This window comes from Callionymus lyra, chromosome 4, assembly GCF_982586985.1.
Source record: "Callionymus lyra chromosome 4, fCalLyr1.hap1.1, whole genome shotgun sequence".
Lineage (NCBI taxonomy): Eukaryota > Metazoa > Chordata > Actinopteri > Syngnathiformes > Callionymidae > Callionymus > Callionymus lyra.
In genome coordinates this window covers 27,696,746-27,723,272 of record NC_141821.1, presented here as the reverse complement: position 1 = coordinate 27,723,272, position 26,527 = coordinate 27,696,746, and the positions used below count along the sequence as shown (strand labels likewise).

The 26,527-nt window shown below is 38.3% G+C and overlaps 2 protein-coding genes across 2 annotated transcripts in view; both read left to right on the top strand.

The window, feature by feature from the left end:
• Window positions 1–25,721, top strand: part of LOC148082323 (uncharacterized) — a 99,609-nt gene extending 73,888 nt beyond the window's left edge. The window contains exons 32-50 of the mRNA XM_087790203.1: window positions 20,337–20,497; window positions 20,614–20,678; window positions 20,807–20,988; window positions 21,174–21,319; window positions 21,452–21,516; window positions 21,667–21,848; window positions 21,941–22,101; window positions 22,192–22,256; window positions 22,359–22,540; window positions 22,660–22,817; window positions 22,914–22,978; window positions 23,056–23,219; window positions 23,352–23,515; window positions 23,649–23,713; window positions 23,786–23,937; window positions 24,046–24,194; window positions 24,273–24,579; window positions 24,664–24,738; window positions 24,828–25,721. Of these exons, the coding sequence (XP_087646329.1) occupies window positions 20,337–20,497; window positions 20,614–20,678; window positions 20,807–20,988; window positions 21,174–21,319; window positions 21,452–21,516; window positions 21,667–21,848; window positions 21,941–22,101; window positions 22,192–22,256; window positions 22,359–22,540; window positions 22,660–22,817; window positions 22,914–22,978; window positions 23,056–23,219; window positions 23,352–23,515; window positions 23,649–23,713; window positions 23,786–23,937; window positions 24,046–24,194; window positions 24,273–24,579; window positions 24,664–24,738; window positions 24,828–24,916 (2,597 nt within the window). The 3' untranslated portion in view covers window positions 24,917–25,721. The remainder of the gene's footprint in view (window positions 1–20,336; window positions 20,498–20,613; window positions 20,679–20,806; window positions 20,989–21,173; window positions 21,320–21,451; window positions 21,517–21,666; window positions 21,849–21,940; window positions 22,102–22,191; window positions 22,257–22,358; window positions 22,541–22,659; window positions 22,818–22,913; window positions 22,979–23,055; window positions 23,220–23,351; window positions 23,516–23,648; window positions 23,714–23,785; window positions 23,938–24,045; window positions 24,195–24,272; window positions 24,580–24,663; window positions 24,739–24,827) is intronic.
• On the top strand, window positions 3,713–15,239 carry LOC148082324 (uncharacterized). The gene is made up of 6 exons (XM_087788329.1): window positions 3,713–3,755; window positions 5,516–6,341; window positions 8,457–9,350; window positions 9,453–9,543; window positions 14,590–14,654; window positions 15,164–15,239. Exons 1-6 carry the CDS (start codon window positions 3,713–3,715, stop codon window positions 15,237–15,239), a joined length of 1,995 nt encoding a protein of 664 aa, XP_087644455.1.
• Window positions 25,722–26,527: the final 806 nt, after the last annotated feature.

The window sequence follows — 26,527 nt, the reverse complement described above, 5'->3', positions numbered from 1 at the left end:
TACGCTCAACTGATCAATTCAACTTTCTTTTTTTTTTGCCAAATGCTGATTGAGCCGACAATTTTACAATGGGTTTGCTGAAGTTGTTTTTGTTTTTTTCCCACCACAAGATCGATTTACACAACCATACATGCTTACTTTTAATGTGGAAAAAAACCCCCAAGCCTATTTATTTAACTTTAACTATCAATATTCGTGTCATGTTCTGTCTTTTATGTTCCCTTTCGTCTCACTTCCTGGTCTTATTGTGAATTCCTGATCCCTGCCTTGTTTCACTACCTATTGTGCTCCTTGTGCTATTTGTGTCACCTGTGTCTTCGTCTCACCTGTGCTGTGTCTCAAAGTAAGTAAGTAAGTTAGTAAGTAATTTTTATTTGTATAGCGCATTTTTAGTGCGTAACTGTGTCTCAATTCTTAGTACGCCAATTTAGTGCTCCATGCACACTAAATTGGCGTACTAAAACGTCCACAAAACTGAGTATGGTTGGATGGACACTTACCACCCTAAACGGCCGCCATCTTAATGACTTTTTAAATGGAAGTTACGTCGTATATATATGTATATATATGCATATACTTACAAGTGCATTTTCGGCAGCAGTAGGAGGATAAACACGTCTTCGGTGCTGATACCAGCCTAAATATCTCACGAATATTTCGATTCTCATATTTTTTCAAAGTTGCAAAACATGCTGCCAGCAGGTGTCGGCGATAGCGTTCAAACAGCTGGTTGCAACATCGTTAAATAGAAGTAGAAGAAGAAGCTGTCGAGCCATTTCCGGTGTAGGTACAAATTCTGTCCCCCCTACAAATTCTGTCCCCCCACTTCCTACGTGGTGACGTCACACGCGGCATATGCGAACGTCTCTTTAAAATATTTTTAATGGGTTAAAGAAACGTCAACAGAACGTTTACATGATACTTTTTACCACAAATTTATAACACATTTATATTGACAAAAAGATTTTCCATTCTTTCATTTCCTGGTCTGACGACACACTTGACTTTGAGACCAACGGAAGTGACCTCACTACATGTGACGAAGCCGCTGATTGGCTGGAGCTGTTTTACTAATTATAACGCACAACTGTACAATGCAATACAAACATTCCAGTTCCGAAATATTTCGCTTATGTACATTTAATAATTTATTTAAATCGGGAAGAAAAAAAATCTAAATGAAAACTAAATAATTTTTTCGAAACTCAAATGTAATGTATGTATGGAATGTAACCCGAAATAATTCACTTTTCAAATAACAAACATTTTAGAATATTTTCATTCAATAACTTATTCTACCTGTCTGTAGTTCGGATCATAAACACCTCAGTAATTATTTAGTTCATTTCGATTTTTTTTCTTCCCGATTTAAATCAATTATTAAATGTACATAAGCGATTTATTTCTGAACTCGAATGTTTATATTTCATTGTACAGTTGTGTTATTATTAGTAAAAACAGCTTCAGTCAACAGATTATGTTGACGAAGATCGTCTTTTTGTCAATATAAATGTTTTATGTGTGGTAAAAAGTATCATGTAAACGTTTTGTTGACGTTTCTTTAACCCATAGAAAATATTTTAAAGAGACGTTCGCATATGCCGCGTGTGACATCATCAGGTAGGAAGTGGGGGACAGAATTTGTACCTACACCGGTTAGTGTGTAGCGGCAGTGCTTGATTTGAGACATACTATCTGTTGAGAATTTGCGTACTGGTTAGTATGCACACTATCCTGATGCATACTAACTTGTAGTATACTAAGAGAAGTATGCGATTTGAGACACAGCACTGATCTCTGTTCCCCTTGATTGTGTTTAAAACACATCCTTTGTCTGTCTGTCTCTGTCGTGACGTCAAATCTCTGTGGTATGAGTCTTTGCCCTAATCAAGTGATTCAGTTCTGGACAATGTTTTGTTCCATTTGTCAGTGCCTTTTTTATGCCTGCTCTTTTTAAGCCTTTTTGTTAATAAATTAGTTTACTCTTTATTACGGTTTCCTGTCTCTGCATTTGGGTTTCCTGCCCCCAGTCCTAACAACTCGGTTTGCGCTAAACAATATATATATTTATTTATGTATCAATTTTAATTTTGCATCTCAAGGCAACTGTAAGCAAACGTCCTAATACCAAATGTTGTGATGTTTGAAGCCTCCAAGAAGTCTCCATTTCTGTATTATTTGCTTATTGGAATATTGTTGTTTCTGGTGTCACTATCTTGGACTCACACCAGGCAGAGAACAGGACTCTTGGTAAAGTGGCTTCTCACACGAAGAGGGCCCTTGAGTAAAGGGTGCGGCACTTGGTGAACAGTCGCAAGAAATAACAACAAAAATATGTTGATGCATTTAAAGACAACCACAGCCCGTTTATTTTATTATTTATTGCTCGAATAATCATGAATTATTTTGTTATATGTGTAAAAGATCAGAGGTTGATGAATATGATGATGGAAATATCGGAGAGCTTGTCAGTACACACATTCATTTATGATTGCATGTTTGAAGACGGAGCAGATTTTCATTACATATCTTCCTTTAAGGATTATTTTCGGTTGGATTTAGCGAACTGGAAAGTTGATCACAATTTTGTCTCAGACTCAAGTTGAACACAGAAATAAGAACATTGATGGAAGGATATTTTCTATAGGATTGGTCACTTCTCTTCATTTGGGGTTTGATCAAATCTGTTGAATTATTCCGCTGCTTGGTATTTGTTATAAGTCTCATTCGGGTTTGTTGCACCTGGCCTGGTTTAACTCAAATTTAAAGTTTCAGTCTGTCAAGCCTGATTTAAGGTCTGCCAATATTGCTTTATTTTTTAAATTGCACTTGTTTCCTGCCTGACATTTATGCAGTGGTGCCGTGAGTGGGCACAGGAATAAAACAATTGAATCCTATTTAAGTCATCTGTTAAGTTTGCATTAAGTTTTCATTCTTCTTGCATAGCCTCCCAGGGCCACCGTACGCATGGTGTTAGTTCAGGGGTGGGCAATTAAAATTCAAGGGCCACATTAAATTCTGGGAATAATTTTAGGGGCCGTCAAACAAAAAGAAAGATGAAAAGATCCTTAAAAAAAGGACATTCGTCATTAGGCCATGACAGTTATTTAGCTTAATAAGATGAAATTTTATTCCTGTATATATTGTTTTTCTTTAAAACATTTCTTCAACTAACTTAAAAAAAATGTTTTGAGGGATTAATATATACTCAAAAAATTTCAAACAAAAACTAAACAAGTGTTATGTTGAAATATAAATGAAGTATAAATACAAAATACATTTGTTAATGCATTAGAACCATTTATACATGATCGTACTGACATGAAGAGGGCCGCATAAATACAGTCAAAGGGTCGCATGTGGCCCCCGGGCCGCACTTTGCCCAGGTCTGTGTTAGTTGATTTTTTTGTTTGTTTTGAAAAGCAATTAATAAATCTTATTTATTTAAATTAAAATAGTGAGGTGACTGAAATGTATGTATTCAGGAAAAGTGCAAAAAAAAGTAAAACTCGTCAACGATTAAAAAAGGATCAAGCTCCAATACTGAGCAAACATCAAGACAGAAAGAAAACTAGTCTAGTCCATTTGTGGTCATTTTCCAAAGACTGTTCTTTAAATGAAAGCAATGTATAACTGTTTTTCCCAACTTTCTAAAGCAAAATATATTTAATCCTTTTTTTTTTCATTATATCCTAGAACAAATACTGAGAGGATGTGGTTTTCAGCCACATCTATTTGGCTGTTGTTTCTAACAGGTAAGCTTGAAACATACACAAAGCCATGATTTCACACACACACAGACATATCTTGCTCTGTCAATGATCGAATATCTAATGTAAAAAATCTTAAACATGCAGAGTTGTGTATATCAGATATTTATGAAAAATATGTGTTACAGTTGCCCCAACTGCTTCAACAGCAGTGTACCTCACGACAACAATTCTTCCCACAACAACAGAGACTCAAACAACTGCTCTAACAACAATAGAGGCTCCAACAACATCATCTCTTCTCACAACAACTTTAGAAACAACTTTTCCCACAACAACAACCGATCCAACAACTACTGTGCTTCCCACAACATCAAACGCTCCGACAACAATAGTTCTAGACACAACAACAGAGGGGCCCACAACATCAAACGCTCCGACAACAATAGTTCTAGACACAACAACAGAGGGGCCCACAACATCAAACGCTCCGACAACAATAGTTCTAGACACAACAACAGAGGGGCCCACAACATCAAACGCTCCGACAACAATAGTTCTAGACACAACAACAGAGGGGCCCACAACATCAAATGCTCTCGCTACAACAGCTGAAACTACTACAGGAACCCTCACGACAACAAATCTTCCAACAACAACAGAGACTCAAAGAACAGATCAAACAACAACCGTTGCTCCAACAACATCATCAGCTCTCACAACAACTGCTTTGACAACAACATTTGCTCTCAGAACAACAGCTTCAACAACATTACCCCCGACAACAACAGTTATACCAACAACATCTGCTCTCACAACAACTGCTTCAACAGCAGTGTCCCCTACAACAACATTTACACCAACAGCATCTGCTCTCACCACAACTGAAGCAACAACTGTGCCCACAACAACAACCAATCCAACAACTACTGTGCTTCCCACAACATCAAACGCTCCGACAACAATAGTTCTCGACACAACAACAGAGATGCCCACAACATCAAATCCTCTTACTACAAGAGCTGACACTTCTACAGTAATTCTCACGACAAAAAGTCTTCCAACAACAACAGAGACTCAAACAACTGATCAAACAACAACAGTTGCTCCAACAACATCATCTGTCCTCTCAACAACTGCTTCAACAACAGTGTCCGCCACAACAACAGTTACACCAACAACATCTGCTCTCACAACAACTGCTTCAACAACAGTGTCTCCTACAACAACAGTTACACCAACAACATCTGCTTTCACAACAACTGCTTTAACAACAGTGTCCCCCACGACAACAGTTACACCAACAACAACAACTGCTTCAACAACAGTGTCCCCCACAACAACAGTTACACCAACAACATCTGCTCTCACAACAACTGCTTCAACAACAGTGTCTCCTACAACAACAGTTACACCAACAACATCTGCTCTTACAACAACTGCTTCAACAACAGTGTCCCCCACAACAACAGTTACACCAACAACAACTGCTTCAACAACTGCTTCAACAACAGTGTCTCCTACAACAACAGTTACACCAACAACATCTGCTCTTACAACAACTGCTTCAACAACAGTGTCCCCCACAACAACAGTTACACCAACAACAACTGTGCCCACAACAACAACTGATCCAACAACTACTGTGCTTCCCACAACATCAAATGCTCTGACAACAATAGTTCTAGACACAACAACAGAGGCGATCACAACATCAAATGCTCTGACAACAATAGTTCTAGACACAACAATAGAGTCGCCCACATTATCTAATGCTCTCACTACAAGAGCTGAAACTTCTACAGTAATTCTCACAACAACTCTTCCAACAACAACAGAGAGTCAAACAACTGATCAAACAACAACATTTGCTCCAACAACATCATCTGTTTTCTCAACAACTGCTTCAACAACAGTGTCCCCCACAACAACAGTTACACCAACAACAACTGCTCTCCCAACAACTGCTTCAACAACAGTGTCTCCTACAACAACAGTTACACCAACAACATCTGCTTTCACAACAACTGCTTTAACAACAGTGTCCCCCACGACAACAGTTACACCAACAACAACTGCTTCAACAACAGTGTCCCCCACAACAACAGTTACACCAACAACATCTGCTCTCACAACAACTGCTTCAACAACAGTGTCTCCTACAACAACAGTTACACCAACAACATCTGCTCTCACAACAACTGCTTCAACAACAGTGTCTCCTACAACAACAGTTACACCAACAACATCTGCTCTTACAACAACTGCTTTAACAACAGTGTCCCCCACGACAACAGTTACACCAACAACAACTGCTTCAACAACAGTGTCCCCCACAACAACAGTTACACCAACAACATCTGCTCTCACAACAACAGCTTCAACAACAGTGTCTCCTACAACAACAGTTACACCAACAACATCTGCTCTCACAACAACTGCTTCAACAACAGTGTCTCCTACAACAACAGTTACACCAACAACAACTGTGCCCACAACAACAACTGATCCAACAACTACTGTGCTTCCCACAACATCAAATGCTCTGACAACAATAGTTCTAGACACAACAACAGAGGCGATCACAACATCAAATGCTCTGACAACAATAGTTCTAGACACAACAATAGAGTCGCCCACATTATCTAATGCTCTCACTACAAGAGCTGAAACTTCTACAGTAATTCTCACAACAACAACTCTTCCAACAACAACAGAGAGTCAAACAACTGATCAAACAACAACAGTTGCTCCAACAACATCATCTGTTTTCTCAACAACTGCTTCAACAACAGTGTCCCCCACCACAACAGTTACACCAACAACAACTGCTCTCTCAACAACAGTGTACCCTACAACAACAGTTACACCAACAACATCTGCTCTCACAACAACTGCTTCAACAACCGTGCCCCCCACAACAACAGTTACACCAACAACACCTGCTCTCACAACAGTGTCCCCTACAACAAAAGTTGCACCAACAACAACTGCTCTCACAACAACTGCTTCAACAACAGTGTCCCCCACAACAACAGTTACACCAACAACAACTGTGCCCACAACAACAACTGATCCAACAACTACTGTGCTTCCCACAACATCAAATGCTCTGACAACAATAGTTCTAGACACAACAATAGAGTCGCCCACATTATCTAATGCTCTCACAACAAGAGCTGAAACTTCTACAGTAACAACAACAATTCTTCCAACAACAACAGAGAGTCAAACAACTGATCAAACAACAACAGTTGCTCCAACAACAGTTGCTCCAACAACATCATCTGTTTTCTCAACAACTGCTTCAACAACAGTGCCCCCCACAACAACAGTTACACCAACAACATCTACTTCAACAACAGTATCCCCTACAACAACAGTTACACCAACAACTGCTCTCGCAACAACTGCTTCAACAACAGTGTCCCCCACAACAACAGTTACACCAACAACATCTGCTCTCACAACAACTGCTTCAACAACCGTGCCCCCCACAACAACAGTTACACCAACAACATCTGCTCTCACAACAACTGCTTCAACAACCGTGCCTCCGACAACAACAGTAACACCAACAACTACTGAAGCAACAACTGTGCCCACAACAACAACCGATCCAACAACTACTGTGCTTCCCGCAACATCCAACGCTCCGACAACAATAGTTCTCGACACAACAACAGAGGTGCCCATAACATCAAATCCTCTTACTACAAGAGCTGACACTTCTACAGTAATTCTCCCGACAAAAATTCTTCCAACAACAACAGAGACTCAAACAACTGATCAAACAACAACAGTTGCTCCAACAACATCATCTGTTCTCTCAACAACAGTGTCCCCCACAACAACAGTTACACCAACAACATCTGCTCTCACAACAACTGCTTCAACAACAGTGTCCCCTACAACAACCGTTACACCAACAACATCTGCTCTCACAACAACTGCTTCAACAACAGTGCCCCCCACAACAACACATACACCAACAACATCTGCTCTCACAACAACTGCTTCAACAACCGTGCCCCCCACAACAACAGTTACACCCACAACAACTGTTCCCACAACAACTGTGCCCACAACAACAACCAATCCAACAACTACTGCGCTTCTCACAACATCAAATTCTCTGACAACAATACTTCAGGACACAACAATAGAGTCGCCCACATTATCTAATGCTCTCGCTACAAGAGCTGAAACTTCTACAGTAATTCTCACAACAACAATTCTTCCAACAACAACAGAGACTCAAACAACTGATCAAACAACAACAGTTACACCAACAACATCTGCTCTCACAACAACTGCTTCAACAACCGTGCCCCCCACAACAACACATACACCAACAACATCTGCTCTCACAACAACTGCTTCAACAAAAGTGTTCCCCACAACAACAGTTACACCAACAACATCTGCTCTCACAACAACTGTTCCCACAACAACAACTGATCCAACAACTACTGCGCTTCTCACAACATCAAATGCTCTGACAACAATAGTTCTAGACACAACAACAGAGGTGCTCACAACATCAAACGCTCCGACAACAATACTTCAGGACACAACAATAGAGTCGCCAACTTTATCTAATGCTCTCGTTACAAGAGCTGAAACTTCTACAGTAATTCTCACAACAACAATTCTTCCAACAACAACAGAGACTCAAACAACAAGTCCTTCAACAACAGTGCCCCCGACAACAACAGTTACAACAACAACATCTGCTCTCACAAGAACTGCTTCAACAACCGTGCCCCCCACAACAACAGTTACACCAACAACAACTGTTCCCACAACAACTGTGCCCAAAACAACAACTGATTCAACAACTACTGTGCTTCCCACAAAATCAAATGCTCCGACAACAATCGTTCTAGACACAACAGAGGTGCTCACAACATCAAACGCTCCGACAACAATACTTCTGGACACAACAATAGAGTCGCCAACATTATCTAATGCTCTTGCTACAAGAGCTGAAACTTCTACAGTAATTCTCACAACAACAATTCTTCCAACAACAACAGAGACTCAAACAACAATTGTTTCAACAACAGTGTCCCCCACAACAACAGTTACATCAACAACATCTGCTCTCACAACAACTGCTTCAACAACCGTGCCCCCCACAACAACAGTTACACCAACAAGAACTGCTTCAACAACAGTGTACCTCACAACAGTAACACCAACAACATCTGCTCTCACAACAACTGCTTCAACAACCGTGCCCCCCACAACAACAGTTACACCAACAACAACTGTTCCCACAACAACTGTGCCCAAAACAACAACTGATTCAACAACTACTGTGCTTCCCACAAAATCAAATGCTCCGACAACAATCGTTCTAGACACAACAGAGGTGCTCACAACATCAAACGCTCCGACAACAATACTTCTGGACACAACAATAGAGTCGCCAACATTATCTAATGCTCTTGCTACAAGAGCTGAAACTTCTACAGTAATTCTCACAACAACAATTCTTCCAACAACAACAGAGACTCAAACAACAATTGTTTCAACAACAGTGTCCCCCACAACAACAGTTACACCAACAACATCTGCTCTCACAACAACTGCTTCAACAACAGTTCCACCAACAACTACTGTGCTTTCCACAACATCAAATGCTTCGACAACAATAGTTCTAGACACAACATCAAATGCTCTTAATACAAGAGCTGAAACTTCTACAGTAATTCTCACAACAACAATTATTCCAACAACAACAGAGATTCAAACAACAACAGTTGCTCCAACAACATCATCTGTTCTCTCAACAACTGCTTCAACAACAGTGCCCCTCACGACAACAGTTACACCAACAACATCTGCTCTCACAACAACTGCTTCGACAACAGTGCCCCCCACAACAACAGTTACACCAACAACATCTGCTCTCTCAACAACAGTTACACCAACAACATCTGCTCTCACAACAACTGCTTCAACAACCGTGCCCCCCACAACAACAGTTACACCAACAACAACTGTTCCCACAACAACTGTGCCCAAAACAACAACTGATTCAACAACTACTGTGCTTCCCACAAAATCAAATGCTCCGACAACAATCGTTCTAGACACAACAGAGGTGCTCACAACATCAAACGCTCCGACAACAATACTTCTGGACACAACAATAGAGTCGCCAACATTATCTAATGCTCTTGCTACAAGAGCTGAAACTTCTACAGTAATTCTCACAACAACAATTCTTCCAACAACAACAGAGACTCAAACAACAATTGTTTCAACAACAGTGTCCCCCACAACAACAGTTACATCAACAACATCTGCTCTCACAACAACTGCTTCAACAACCGTGCCCCCCACAACAACAGTTACACCAACAAGAACTGCTTCAACAACAGTGTACCTCACAACAGTAACACCAACAACATCTGCTCTCACAACAACTGCTTCAACAACCGTGCCCCCCACAACAACAGTTACACCAACAACAACTGTTCCCACAACAACTGTGCCCAAAACAACAACTGATTCAACAACTACTGTGCTTCCCACAAAATCAAATGCTCCGACAACAATCGTTCTAGACACAACAGAGGTGCTCACAACATCAAACGCTCCGACAACAATACTTCTGGACACAACAATAGAGTCGCCAACATTATCTAATGCTCTTGCTACAAGAGCTGAAACTTCTACAGTAATTCTCACAACAACAATTCTTCCAACAACAACAGAGACTCAAACAACAATTGTTTCAACAACAGTGTCCCCCACAACAACAGTTACACCAACAACATCTGCTCTCACAACAACTGCTTCAACAACAGTTCCACCAACAACTACTGTGCTTTCCACAACATCAAATGCTTCGACAACAATAGTTCTAGACACAACATCAAATGCTCTTAATACAAGAGCTGAAACTTCTACAGTAATTCTCACAACAACAATTATTCCAACAACAACAGAGATTCAAACAACAACAGTTGCTCCAACAACATCATCTGTTCTCTCAACAACTGCTTCAACAACAGTGCCCCTCACGACAACAGTTACACCAACAACATCTGCTCTCACAACAACTGCTTCGACAACAGTGCCCCCCACAACAACAGTTACACCAACAACATCTGCTCTCACAACAACTGCTTCAACAACAGTTACACCAACAACATCTGCTCTCACAACAACTGCTTCAACAACAGTTACACCAACAACTACAGTGCTTCTCACAACATCAAACGCCCTGACAACAATAGTTCTAGACCCAACAACAGAGTCGCCCACAATATCAAATGCCCTTACTCCCTCAACAACAGAGACTCAAACAACTGCTCTAACAACAACAGTTACACCAACAACATCTGCTCTTAAAACTGCTTTAACAGTGACCCCGACTACACCAGTTACACCAACATCTGTTCTCTCAACAACTGCTTCAACAACAGTGCCCCCCACAACAACAGTTACACCAACAACATCTGCTCTCACAACAACTGCTTCAACAACAGTTACACCAACAACATCTGCTCTCACAACAACTGCTTCAACAACAGTTACACCAACAACTACATTGCTTCTCACAACATCAAACGCTCCGAGAACAATAGTTCTAGACACAACAAAAGAGTCGCCCAAAACATCAAATGCTCTAACTACAAGAGATGAAACTACTACAATAACCCTCACGACAACAACTGCTCCCACAACAACAGTTGCTCCAACAACATCATCTGTTCTTTTAACAACTGCTTCTACAATCTTGTCCCCAACGACAACAGTTACACCAACAACATCTGCTGCAACATCAACGGAGTCACCCACAACAATTGTTCCTACAACAACAGATTATCTAACAACTGTGCCCACAACAAAAAACGATCCAACAACAATAGTTATACACACAACAGAGTCGCCCAAAACATCAAATGCTCTTACTACAAGAGCTGAAACTTCTACAGTAATTCTCACAACAACAATTTATCCAACAACAACAGAGACTCAAACAACTGATCAAACAACAACATCTGCTCCCACAACAACTGCTTCAACAACCGTGCCCCCGACAACAACAGTTACACCAACAACAACTGTTCCCACAACAACTGTAGCAAAAACGGTACCCACAACAACAACAACTGATTCAACAACTACTGTGCTTCCCACAACATCAAATGGGCCGACAACAATAGTTCTAGACACAACAACAGAGGTGCTCACAACATCAAATGATCTTACTACAAGAGCTGAAACTTCTTCAGTAATTCTCAAAACAACAAGTCTTTCAACAACAACAGAGACTCAAACAACTAATCAAACAACAACAGTTGCTCCAACAACATTATCTGTTCTCACAACTACCGCTTCACCAACAGTAACCCCCACAACAACAATAACACCAACAACATCTGCTCTCACGACAACTGTTTTAAAAGCAGTTACACCAACAAAATCTTCTGCAACATCAAAAGAGTCACCCACAACAACAATTGCTTCAAAAACAACAGTAGTAACAACTGATTTAAAATCATCAAATTTCTTTGCAACATCAAAAGTACCTCAAACAAAAATTGTTCCTAAAACAACAGTTTCACGCACAACAAAAGCTGGTACGACAACGTCAATTGCTTTCACATCAACAGTTTATTCAACAAAAACTGATCTAAATACAATAGTTTTTCAAACAACAAAACCAGCAACAACATTGTCCTCCATTATAACTGCTGGAACAACAAAAGTTGCTCAAAAGTCAACAGCTCCAATAATAGCAACATTTCATACAACAGAAAATGCTAACACAACAAAAGTTCCTGGTACAAACCTGTCCACTGGAACATCAATCTCTCTTAAAACAACTGCCACAACAACTTCCACTCTAACAACAATTGCTCCCAAAACAGTATCTTCTACTACAACCTTCACATCCATGACATCAGCTTCAAAATCAAATTTGCCCACACTGACTTCTAGAAAAACAACTCTCTCGCTCCCAACATCAAATATCCCCACAACAGATTATCCAATGTCAAATGTTCCTTCCTTGACATCAATTGTTCTTACAACAACTGCTTCACCAACAGTAACCCCCACAACAACAATAACACCAACAACATCTGCTCTCACGACAACTGTTTTAAAAGCAGTTACACCAACAAAATCTTCTGCAACATCAAAAGAGTCACCCACGACAACAATTGCTTCAAAAACAACAGTAGTAACAACTGATTTAAAATCATCAAATTTCTTTGCAACATCAAAAGTACCTCAAACAAAAATTGTTCCTAAAACAACAGTTTCACGCACAACAAAAGCTGGTGCGACAACGTCAATTGCTTTCACATCAACAGTTTATTCAACAAAAACTGATCTAAATACAATAGTTTTTCAAACAACAAAACCAGCAACAACATTGTCCTCCATTATAACTGCTGGAACAACAAAAGTTGCTCAAAAGTCAACAGCTCCAATAATAGCAATATTTCATACAACAGAAAATGCTAACACAACAAAAGTTCCTGGTACAAACCTGTCCACTGGAACATCAATCTCTCTTAAAACAACTGCCACAACAACTTCCACTATAACAACAATTGTTCCCAAAACAGTATCTTCTACTACAACCTTCACATCCATGACATCAGCATCAAAATCAAATTTGCCCACACTGACTTCTAGAAAAACAACTCTCTCGCTCCCAACATCAAATATCCCCACAACAGATTATCCAATGTCAAATGTTCCTTCCTTGACATCAATTGTTCCCACAACAACTGCTTCTCCAAATACAACAGCTTTTTCTAAAGCTGCAACTATATCAACAATAACAGTTTCACCACTCACACCAACAACTGTACTTATTACAACTTTCTCTTCTAAAAATATTTTTTCTCTCACTACAACCTCAAAAATCACTCCAACAACAACAGCTGTGTTCACTACTAAAGCTTCATCACTCACTTCCTTTTACCCAATTTCAACAACAAATGCACTTCTGACTACAAGCACTACTCTGGAACCATTTGTTCTAAGGTTGGTGGTGACATGTACAATTATTGTGACCTATACCAAGGAGTTAAATGAACCCACAAGCAAGGAATTTAAAGAGATTGAAGAACAATTTGTTGCTTGGGTAAGTACTGTAATCTTTCCATTTTTTTCATTATTTTCCAATTTTATTTAAACAAAGATTTTTAATCAACTATGTCCATTAAATCATTTTTATTGGCAGTGTGAGGAATCCACCAGAGCACCATTTACATACCAAATTACGCATTGCAAGGTGAAAAAGATAAGGTAAATTTTGATGAATAATAAAGTCTGTGAAAGCGATTTTCAGCGTCATAATTTGCTAGTGACACAATCTTTCTATTACAGAAAATCGTCTTGCAAATACCCCCAAAACACAGTTGAAGTAGAGTTTGAGGCTGCTTTGTTTTGGTATTCTGGCATATCAGGACCTCTTTCCACAAAAGAAGCCATTCAATTATTAAGAAAGGCAGCAAGAAATCCAGGGAAATCAAATCTGATTTTCATTTCCAACTCAATGCATCTGGCAGGTAGGTAAATGTACAATGATGTCAGATTAGATTTTATTTACATTGTTTGAGAGGTATAACAAAAATGTACTCTATTGAAGGCAATTAAAATGAAAAAGGAAAATGTTTTTAATTGTATGAAGGTTATCCAATTGAAGACCAAGCACGCCTTGCAGTGTACACTGGCATTTGCTCCATTAAAGAAACATTTTCAAAGGAATTGAATGACCCCAACAGCAGACAATACAAAGTCCTTGAAGCAAAATTTACCACTTGGGTAAGAGCACCTAAAACATTGACATAAGAATCTTATACAGTATGTGAGTTCTAACAAAATGTTAAAATCATAGTGTGAAAGTGCCACCAGAGAAAAATGTGGACACCAAAAAGGCCACTGTAAACTGACAAAATTCAGGTAAGACATCAACGAATGATGTATAATGAAGATCTATTTTTTGTTCTGTAGTTTCGTTTTAGCTCAATGTTTATATAATCATGACTTTAACATCTAACTAACCATAACAATATGTCTTCTCTCTCACCAAATATTACTGTTGGAAATTCATTCTCTCAGGGAATACCCACACTATTCACCGGAGAACACAGTTGAAGCAGAGTTCGAGGTCACATTGCCCTGGTTGTCTCCAACATCAGAAGCTCCATCTGGAAAATACATAGCTCGAGTGCTAAAGAGAGCAGCTGAATTTCCTGGAAATGTTAAAATAATAATAATTTCCCATTCAATCTACATCACAGGTCAGTAATCCTATTTAAAAGTGTGACAAAATCTACAAAAAAAAAAGATCTACAAAAAATGAAATCTGAGTACATGGTTCGGAGCAAGGGGGGAAACCTTCTCAGGATGGTGGGTGAGATCCTGCCCCAAGTAGGCGAGTTTAAGTAACTTGGGGTCTTGTTCACAAGTGAGGGAAGAATGGAGGTTGAGATGAACAAGCGGATTGAGGTGGCTGTGGACGCCGCCGTGAATGGTGGGAAGTGACCGAAAGAAAAAGGTCATGGATACAAGCGGCCAAAATGAGTTTTCTCCGTAGGGTGGATGAGGTCATCAGGGAGAGCCACGGAGTAGAATCGCTGCTCCTCCGCGTTGAGAGGAGTCAGTTGAGGCGGCTTTGATTAGCATCTGATTAGAATGCTTCTGTGAGCCCTCGCTAGTGAGGTGTTCAGGACATGTCCCACTGGTAGGAGACCACAGGGCTGACCCAGGATGTGCATGAGAGACTATGTATAAAGGAAACAACCCAACCTTGCATTGAACCTTGAATTTTATATTTTATCAATTACTGGTTCCTAAATTTGACTCTGGTGGTCTGTCTGTCATTGATATCTACTATTCAACATACATGTTAATGTGTTATTATTGTATATAAAGGTATTAATATCAATAATAATAATACAATTGTGTTATTATTGTATAGTGTCCTATAGTTAGTTTGAATTTAAAATCACATGAAAAGACATAATTAACTTCAGATCTGGTTTATGTTTATCAACAGGTCATGTTGAAGACTCTGAAGCAATTGAAACAGAAACCTCCTCCCGACCTTCGGTTGTTTACACTGTAACTTCCACCATTCATGAAGAGACCTTTACAGAAGAACTGAACGACCCCCAGAGCAGGAAATACAAAATCCTTGAAGATAAACTGGTAACCTGGGTGAGAACATTTTTTTTATTTTTTTTATTAACAAACAAAAAGGGACACTGACACTTATTTTTTATTCCAGTGTGAGTGTGCCTCAAATGGAAAGTGTGGAAATATGATAAGCCACTGCAAACTGATCAAATTCAGGTACATTTAATTAAACAACATTAAACTTTTCTTTACCTCTTTCAACCTCTTTGTTGACTCTTAGCTCAGCTCATCAGTGACTATCCTTTTATTTTATGAAAATACATTATATGAGACTAAAACACATTTTATCTGTAGAAGTTCTTCATGTTCAGCCGGGGACACAGTTGAAGCAGTGTTTGAGGTTGAATGGACCTTGTTGACTTCCTCATCAGAACCTCCTTCTAGAAAACATGTCACTTCAATTTTAAAGAATGCAGCTTCATATTTTGGATATTTAAAATTTATCACCATCCCTAACTCCGTTCAAGTAACAGGTTAGTAAAACTACTTGATGTGTAACCAATACACCACTCATCTTAAATTGATTAATTTAATCTGCAATCTTGTGTACTTTTGTGCCTCAGCAGGTCCAGATGAAGAGCCAGAATACTCTTCAACTCCTCCACCTACTTATACTGCAGTTTGCTCCATTGAAGAAGCATTTACAAAAGAGTTGAATGACCCCAACAGCAGAGAGTTCCAGACCCTGGAAGATAAACTAGTTGAATGGGTGAGGACAAGTTGACTCTTATGTTAACACTCTTAAATATGATTGCAACTTTTAAATACTGTTCTAACATTACATAATAAATGTAAATTGACGTTTGAATTTTTATTTTTGACAGTGTGAAAGTGCCACCAAAGAAAAATGTGGGAACAAAAATGGCCACTGTAAAGTGAGAAAGTTCAGGTAGGAGGTTTAAATTAATCTTGTCAGTGACTTTAGTTATGTTTCTGATATGGACTTATTTGATCAGACAATACAAATAAACCTCCTAATCAAATAAAATATTTCTGTGTCAATTATTATCCAGGAAATCTCAGTGTGCTTCAACAGACAACACAGTGGAAGCAGAGTTGGAGGTTGAATTGCCCTGGTTGACTGCCTCTTCAGAACCTCCATCAGGAAAACACATAGCTCGAGCCTTAAAGAGAGCAGCAGAACATTCTGGACGTTTTAATATGATCATAGTTCCCAACTCAGTCCAAGTGATAGGTCAGTAACAATTGTCATATTTTTAAATGAACTATTGGTAGATAGTGGATTGTTTGTTTTAAATTCTGGATCTAACTGCTTTTCATTTATAGCAGATCATGTTGAAGACTCAGCAACTGAACCAGAAACCCCTTCAGGTCCTTCACTTGTTTACACTGTAACTTCCACCATTCATGAAGAGACCTTTACAGAAGAACTGAACGACCCCCGCAGCAACAAATACAAAGATCTAGAGGAAAAACTTGTCAGCTGGGTGAGGACATTAAAAAAATCTCTATTTGCGTTTGAGAAAATGGAACATTTGAAACATGTTGATAGTATTCACAGCTAAGATGTACATATAAACCAAAGTCTTCTTTGTTCCAGTGTGAGTGTGCCTCCAGTGAAAAGTGTGGAAACACAGTCAGCCACTGCAAACTGATCAAATTCAGGTACATTTAATGTGAAGGAAAATCCAAATGTCAGTTATATGTTTGTCATACAGCATATTCCACTCCATGATGACAAGTCAGGAAAGAAAATGTCATTACATGAGACTAACACACATTTTTGAATACAGAGAAATTTCTTGTACGTCCTCGGAAACCGCAGTTGAAGCAGAGTTTGAGGTTGAATGGACCTTGTTGACTCCCTCATCCAAACCTCCTTCTAGAAAATATGTTGCTAAAACCTTTAAGAATGCTGCTGCAAATCCTGGATATTCCAAAATTAATGTTATTCCCAACTCAATCCATGTAACAGGTCAGTAAATTGAAACATGCAATTCTATTTTTTTTAAATGTACGATTTTTAGTTTCATTGAGTTACTTAAGCAGTTTGTGAATAAAAATTTTTTTAAAGTTTGAAATAACTGTTGTTCTCTGATGAATGAAGAAACTAATTGATTTTTGTAAAATAAATACTTTGTGTATTTCTGCTTCCACAGGAGGTCCAGATGAAGACCCAGGATACTCTTCAACTCCTCCACCTACTTATACTGCAGTTTGCTCCATTGAAGAAGCATTTACAAAAGAGTTGAATGACCCCAACAGCAGAGAGTTCCAGACCCTGGAAGATAAACTAGTTGAATGGGTGAGGACAAGTTTACTTTTATATTTGATGATACATTTAAAACACATCAATCTCTTACTTTAACACTTTTAAATATCATTCTAACGTTACATAATCAATATAAACTAAAATGTTATTTTTAATTTTGACAGTGTGAAAGTGCCACCAAAGAAAAATGTGGGACCAAAAATGGCCACTGTAAAGTGAGAAAGTTCAGGTAGGAGGTTTTTAATTAATGTCTTGTCAAAGACTTTAGTTGTGTTTCTTTTATGGACTGATTTGATCGGACAATACAAATAAACTTCCTCATTAAACATAATGTTTCTGTGTTAATTATTATTAAGGAAATCACAGTGTGCTTCAACGGACAACACAGTGGAAGCAGAGTTGGATGTTGAATTGCCCTGGTTGACTGCCTCTTCAGAACCTCCATCAGGAAAACACATAGCTCGAGCCTTAAAGAGAGCAGCAGAACATTCTGGACGTTTTAATATGATCATAGTTCCCAACTCAGTCCAAGTGATAGGTCAGTAACAATTGTCATATTTTTAAATGAACCATTGGTAGATTGTGGACGGTTTGTTTTCAATTCTGGATCTAACTGCTTTTCATTTATAGCAGATCATGTTGAAGACTCAGCAACTGAACCAGAAACCCCTTCAGGTCCTTCAGTTGTTTACACTATAACTTCCACCATTCATGAAGAGACCTTTACAGAAGAACTGAACGACCCCCGCAGCGACAAATACAAAGATCTAGAGGAAAAACTTGTCAGCTGGGTGAGGACATTGAAAAAAATCTCTATTTGCATTTGAGAAAATGGAACATTTGAAACATGTTGATAGTATTCACAGCTGTATATAGTACATATAAACCAAAGTCTTCTTTGTTCCAGTGTGAGTGTGCCTCCAGTGAAAAGTGTGGAAACACAATCAGCCACTGCAAACTGATCAAATTCAGGTACATTTAACGTGAAGGAAAATCAAAATATCAGTTACATGTGTGTCATACAGCATATTCCACTCCATGATGACAAGTCAGGAAAGAAAATGTATTCACATGAGACTAACACAAATTTTTTGATACAGAGAAACGTCTTGTATGTCCTCGGAAACCACAGTTGAAGCAGAGTTTGAGGTTGAATGGACCTTGTTGACTCCCTCATCCAAACCTCCTTCTAGAAAACATGTTGCTAAAACCTTTAAGAATGCAGCTGCAAATCCTGGATATTCCAAAATTAATGTTATTCCCAACTCAATCAAAGTAACAGGTCAGTAAATTGAAACATGCAATTCTATTTTTTTGGAATGTCCGATTTTTTAGGTTAATTCAGTTACTGAAGCAGTTTGTGAATAAAATATTTTTTAAAGTTTGAAATAACTGTCGTTCTCTGATGAATGAAGAAACTAATTGATTTTTGTAAAATAAATACTTTGTGTATTTCTGCTTCCACAGGAGGTCCAGATGAAGACCCAGGACACTCTTCAACTCCTCCACCTACTTATACTGCAGTTTGCTCCATTGAAGAAGCATTTACAAAAGAGTTGAATGACCCCAACAGCAGAGAGTTCCAGACCCTGGAAGATAAACTAGTTGAATGGGTGAGGACAAGTTTACTTTTATATTTGATGATACATTTAAAACACATCAATCTCTTACTTTAACACTTTTAAATATCATTCTAACGTTACATAATCAATATAAACTAAAATGTTATTTTTAATTTTGACAGTGTGAAAGTGCCACCAAAGAAAAATGTGGGACCAAAAATGGCCACTGTAAAGTGAGAAAGTTCAGGTAGGAGGTTTTTAATTAATGTCTTGTCAAAGACTTCAGTTGTGTTTCTTTTATGGACTGATTTGATCGGACAATACAAATAAACTTCCTCATTAAACATAATGTTTCTGTGTTAATTATTATTAAGGAAATCACAGTGTGCTTCAACGGACAACACAGTGGAAGCAGAGTTGGATGTTGAATTGCCCTGGTTGACTGCCTCTTCAGAACCTCCATCAGGAAAACACATAGCTCGAGCCTTAAAGAGAGCAGCAGAACATTCTGGACGTTTTAATATGATCATAGTTCCCAACTCAGTCCAAGTGATAGGTCAGTAACAATTGTCATATTTTTAAATGAACCATTGGTAGATTGTGGACGGTTTGTTTTCAATTCTGGATCTAACTGCTTTTCATTTATAGCAGATCACGTTGAAGACTCAGCAACTGAACCAGAAACCCCTTCAGGTCCTTCAGTTGTTTACACTATAACTTCCACCATTCATGAAGAGACCTTTACAGAAGAACTGAACGACCCCCGCAGCGACAAATACAAAGATCTAGAGGAAAAACTTGTCAGCTGGGTGAGGACATTGAAAAAAATCTCTATTTGCATTTGAGAAAATGGAACATTTGAAACATGTTGATAGTATTCACAGCTGTATATAGTACATATAAACCAAATTCTTCTTTGTTCCAGTGTGAGTGTGCCTCCAGTGAAAAGTGTGGAAACACAATCAGCCACTGCAAACTGATCAAATTCAGGTACATTTAACGTGAAGGAAAATCAAAATATCAGTTACATGTGTGTCATACAGCATATTCCACTCCATGATGACAAGTCAGGAAAGAAAATGTATTCACATGAGACTAACACAAATTTTTTGATACAGAGAAACGTCTTGTATGTCCTCGGAAACCACAGTTGAAGCAGAGTTTGAGGTTGAATGGACCTTGTTGACTCCCTCATCCAAACCTCCTTCTAGAAAACATGTTGCTAAAACCTTTAAGAATGCAGCTGCAAATCCTGGATATTCCAAAATTAATGTTATTCCCAACTCAATCAAAGTAACAGGTCAGTAAATTGAAACATGCAATTCTATTTTTTTGGAATGTCCGATTTTTTAGGTTAATTCAGTTACTGAAGCAGTTTGTGAATAAAATATTTTTTAAAGTTTGAAATAACTGTTGTTCTCTGATGAATGAAGAAACTAATTGATTTTTGTAAAATAAATACTTTGTGTATTTCTGCTTCCACAGGAGGTCCAGATGAAGACCCAGGAAACTCTTCAACTCCTCCACCTACTTATACTGCAGTTTGCTCCATTGAAGAAGCATTTACAAAAGAGTTGAATGACCCCAACAGCAGAGAGTTCCAGACCCTGGAAGATGAACTAGTTGAATGGGTGAGGACAAGTTTACTTTTATATTTGATGATACATTTTTAAACACATCAATCTCTTATATTAACACTTTTAAGTATGATTGCAACATTACATAATTCATGTAAACTGACATTTCCACTTTTATTTTGACAGTGTGAAAGTGGCACCAAAGAAAAGTGTATGAACAAAAATAGTCACTGTAAAGTGGTAAAATTCAGGTAGGAGGTTTAAATTCATCTCTTGCTGAAATGTCAGGGTTTTATCTTCACAATGACTATTGTTGTGTTTCTGTTATAGACTCATTTGATCAGACAATACAAATAAAATTCCTCATTAAACATAATGTTTCTGTGTTAAATATTATCCAGGAAATCTCAGTGTGCTTCAACGGACAACACAGTGGAAGCAGAGTTGGAGGTTGAATTGCCCTGGTTGACTGCCTCTTCAGAACCTCCATCAGGAAAACACATAGCTCGAGCCTTAAAGAGAGCAGCAGAACATTCTGGACGTTTCAATATGATCATAGTTCCCAACTCAGTCCAAGTGACAGGTCAGTAACAATTTTCATATTTTTAAATGAACTATTGGTAGATTGTGGATTGTTTGTTTTCAATTCTGAATCTAACTGTTTTTCATTTATAGCAGATCATGTTGAAGACTCAGCAACTGAACCAGAAACCCCTTCAGGTCCTTCAGTTGTTTACACTGTAACTTCCACCATTCATGAAGAGACCTTTACAGAAGAACTGAACGACCCCAGCAGCGACAAATACAAAGACCTAGAGGAAAAACTTGTCAGCTGGGTGAGGACTCTTTTTTTCCTCATTTCTTTTCCCTTCTTTTATTTGGATTAACTAATTATGAATATTTTACATTTCCCCCTTTATTTCCAGTGTGAATGTGCATCTAATGACAAATGTGGAAATACAATCAGTCACTGCACACTGATAAAGTTCAGGTATATTTTTACTCCTTAGTCACTCATTATTTTTCACTCAATCATGACAAGACAGGAATTAAAATTTCATTACATGAGACTAACACACATTTTTGAATACAGAGAAACTTCTTGTACGTCCTCGGAAACCACAGTTGAAGCAGAGTTTGAGGTTGAATGGACCTTGTCGACTCCCTCATCCAAACCTCCTTCTAGAAAACATGTTTCTAAAACCTTTAAGAATGCAGCTGCAAATCCTGGATATTCCAAAATTAATGTTATTCCCAACTCAATCCAAGTAACAGGTCAGTAAATTGTGAATTCACATGCATTTCCTTCTTTAAGTTACAGGAGCAGTTTGTGAAGGGAAGGGATGTTTAAAATATTTGAAAAATCTTTTGTCCTCACCGGTTTTCACCATTAGTCCCAGGTGATGAGCCAGCAACAGAACCAGGAACTCTTTCAGGTCCATTCCCTGTTTACACTGTAACTTCCACCATTGATAATCAGCCCTTCACCGAAGAACTGAATGATCCCAACAGCAGTAAATACAAAGATCTTGAGGAAAAAGTTGCAACCTGGGTGAGGAGTGATTTAATTTATCTAAACAACAGACTAATGTTGTTAAATAAATATAACGTAACATTTGCGACTCTAACTTTACTACATTATTGACAGTGTAAGAGTGCCACCATTCCAAACCTTTCCATTAAACCAGTGGAGTGCAAAGTTAAAAAGTTCAGGTATTAGCATCAAAATCAAATTACATTTATATTTTAATGCTTTAATAATATTCCTAACTTACGTTTATTTGTTTCAGAAAATCTTCCTCCACTTCAACAGACACAGTTGATGTACAGATTGACATTACATTTTTCAAGACGAACCCCAAAACAATTCCCACCAGTGAGGAAGTGAAGGATTCCTTAAGGAATGCAAAATATTCCCAAATTAACATGATTACTCACTCAATTCAAGTGGAAGGTCAGTGAACACTCGTGCATCCATGTTAAACGTAGTTTCTTGTCTATCCAATTTCTTCTTTCTTACTTTCTATACTGATCATATTGTTTTATTTGGCGAGAATTTGACTTACATTTTGGTTCCTCTCATCAGCAACTGATCCAGTTGAAGAGAAAGAAACTGAACATATGTCCTCATCAGATCCTTTTCTTTATTATGATGTAACTTCCACCATATACAATGAGCAATTTACAGAAGAACTAAATGATCCCAGCAGTAGACGATACAAAAGCATTGAAGAAAAAATGGTTAACTTGGTAAGAACACTTGAACTGCACATTTGTTTTCAACTTGTCTTAGCATTAAAGTATGTCTCATGTGGAACAGTTTTAAATATATAGCTGTCAAATCTCTTCTTGCCACTGAATTCATGATTGTCTTGTTATTTAGTGTGAGGTTGCCGCCAAACAGAACCTTGCCATTAAATCAGTGAAATGCAAGGTCATAAAATTCAGGTACGAACAGTAACTGATCTTGTCTAAGGATCATTGTGTGGTTATGAGTGACCACTTTCTTTTTTTGATTAGAAAACCTTCCACATCATCGGACCCCACAGTTGATGCCGTCTTAGATGTTAAACTGATCAGTTTAACAAAAGAACCTCCAACAAGAAGAGAAGTTTCGAACGCCTTAAGAAAAGCTACAAAAAACGCTGAAACAACCCAAGGTCCAGAGCCAGGTCAGTAAACACAGAACCTTTTTATGTTTAATCATTTTTCAGTTTTAAAAAGATGACTGATGAGATTTTTAAAAGATGTTAACCAGTCTGATCAATTATTTTTTCCAGACAGTCTAGCTGAAGAACCAACAACCACTCAACCCACTGAGACCATGTATTTAGTACGTTTCCAGTTAAGTGATGAAACTTACTCAGATGATTTAAAAAACCCAGGCGGTTTGAGGTTTAAAATATTGGCCAAAAGTCTCATCAACTGGGTAAGTAGAATTTTTTGCAACAAATTGATCGTCACATATGTGAATTAAATATATTTCAACTTTTGCCTTTTTTTTTAGTGTGAGTTAATCAACAGAAAGAAATTCATGGAAATATTTGACTACTGCTCCATTAGAGGATTCCGGTGCGGATTTCAATCTTTTTTTTCTTTTCATTCAACATTTTGTTGTTTTGGGATACTAATTTTTGTTTTTGTTTTACACAGATCTCTTTCTAATAAAAATACTGCTGTTGAAGGTTTATTTGGAGTTTATTTTAAGAAGAACGCTTCAGCACTTCCACTAAATTGGACTGTTGAACAAAACTTTGTGACAAATTCGCCGTCTTCAGACATTCCTGTGATTGACACCTCATTCAAGGTGATAGGTATGTAAACAAAAGTGAGGCTCATCTTCTATAGAAATTACTCTGTTCACTCTTACCCAAGTTTTTTCCTTTTTTTTCCTCCAGCAAGTCCAGTTAAGAATCCAACAACTGTATCCACCCATGCAAACACAAAAAGCAATATCAGCGTTGATGCTACAGGTAAACCTGAGTCACTTGTTATGATTAATCACACATGCCATTTTTCTAATCAAGCTTTATCAGTAAATCTTTTCCTCTTTCATTGACAGCTTCGAACAGCTCTAGCCACAGGCTCAGCCTCCTCACTGCATTCTGTCTTGTGACACTGTCATTCATACTGTCAAGACAACAACTCTGAACCACCAAGAATGCAAATCAGACTACAAAAATATACAATACAATATTTCATGTTTTAATTTATTTTGTATTTCAAATGTGAAATGTAATTGAAGCCATAATGTGATTTATACATTTATAAACTTAAGCATAAATCTCTAGACTCAATAATGTAAAACTGAAGTCTTCTAATTCATGTACGGAATGTATTATTTTTCAAGCTTAATTGTTGGGAATAAAGTCACGGTTTCCTTAATAGTTAAATGTATGTGTTACCTGCAACACATGGAAGTGGGTTTGTCATGTGGTGTAAAAAAAACAGTGTGCCGAGCCCATACCTGAAAATGCACATTTTCAAGAACAATTTGAGCAAACCTGACAAACCTGTCTTCAAGAAAGGTTTGTGAAAGTTTTCAGAGTAAAAAGAAATGTCTATCCTTTTAGGTCACACTTAGTAATGCACTGTTAGTCAGTCACTTGAAGGGCTCAGAAGCTACAGAAGGAGACGAGGAGACAAGCATGTTTTTAAAATGACAGTATTTTAACATCAGTCGGCTGCACTTCACACACGCTAAATATGACTTAAATTGCTTTACATTAAGTTCCGTTAAGTTATGCAGTCACATTTCTCTTGACGTCTCACAATCCTTAAATGCCAATACAACCATAATTATGAGACTGTTCTGATTTTATTTTATTTAAAAAATCATCCATCCTATTTATTCATGTTTATACAAACCCAGTGAATCAAATGTTAACTTATGTTTTAATTTGTATATCTGTTTGTTGTTTATTTATATTTACATTGAATTATATAATAATAAATATGACTTCCTTCTTTCCTTTCATCCAACATTGTCCTTATGTTAACTTCAGGTTTGTCATGTATGAGGATCCGGGGATCCAAGTGCGATAATAAAAGTATTTTTTTAAATGTTCAAGTTCTTTAGTGAGTCTCTCGAAAACATGAATAACTCCAGAATCGATGCGGCGAAACTCCAGAGCACAAAATGTCCAACAGGAAAACCAAAAGCGAAGGGGAACAAAGGAGGAGTCCAGACTGCAGGTGATCTAAAATACAAAAAACAAAAATCAGCACCTGGGAATGCTGATTCCTCTTCTGCAACAAAAAGCAAAATAACTTACCACAGGGAAATAAACATAGAACTATGACAGTACAATAGAATACAGGGTGGTTGTCGATCAGCAGGGAGGGTGGTGGGAGGTCAAAAGGAGGGTTGAGGTGGCTGGTGGCTTTCAGTAGGGAGACATGGAAGGACGGTTGTACCTTGAGCAAGGCGGAAAGTTTGAGTCTGACGGCGGAAAGGGCTAGGATCTTCTCCACCTCGAATGGACCGATGAATCTTGGGGCAAGCTTCCTCGATTCCACCTGCAGGGGAAGGTCCTTGGTGGACAACCACACATTCTGACCAGGCCGGTACACAGGACCGGGGACCCTGTGTTTGTCTGCCAGCAGACGGTTGAGAGCTGCGGCGCGTGAGAGGGCAGCTTGAGTGTGCCTCCAAACCGTGTGGCAGCGACGAAGGTGGGCCGGGACAGAGGGTACTGCCACATCTCCTTCTTTCGATGGGAACAATGTAGGTTGGTATCCATAGGCGACCATAAACGGAGA

Excerpts from the sequence above, each read along its gene's own strand:
- LOC148082324 (XM_087788329.1), top strand. The coding sequence starts at position 3,713 with ATGTGGTTTTCAGCCACATCTATTTGGCTGTTGTTTCTAACAG. Across the intron at positions 9,351-9,452 it reads ACTACTGTGCTTTCCACAAC|AACAACAGAGATTCAAACAA; the intron begins ATCAAATGCTTC and ends AATTATTCCAAC. Across the intron at positions 14,655-15,163 it reads TGTAAACTGACAAAATTCAG|TGAGGGAAGAATGGAGGTTG; the intron begins GTAAGACATCAA and ends CTTGTTCACAAG.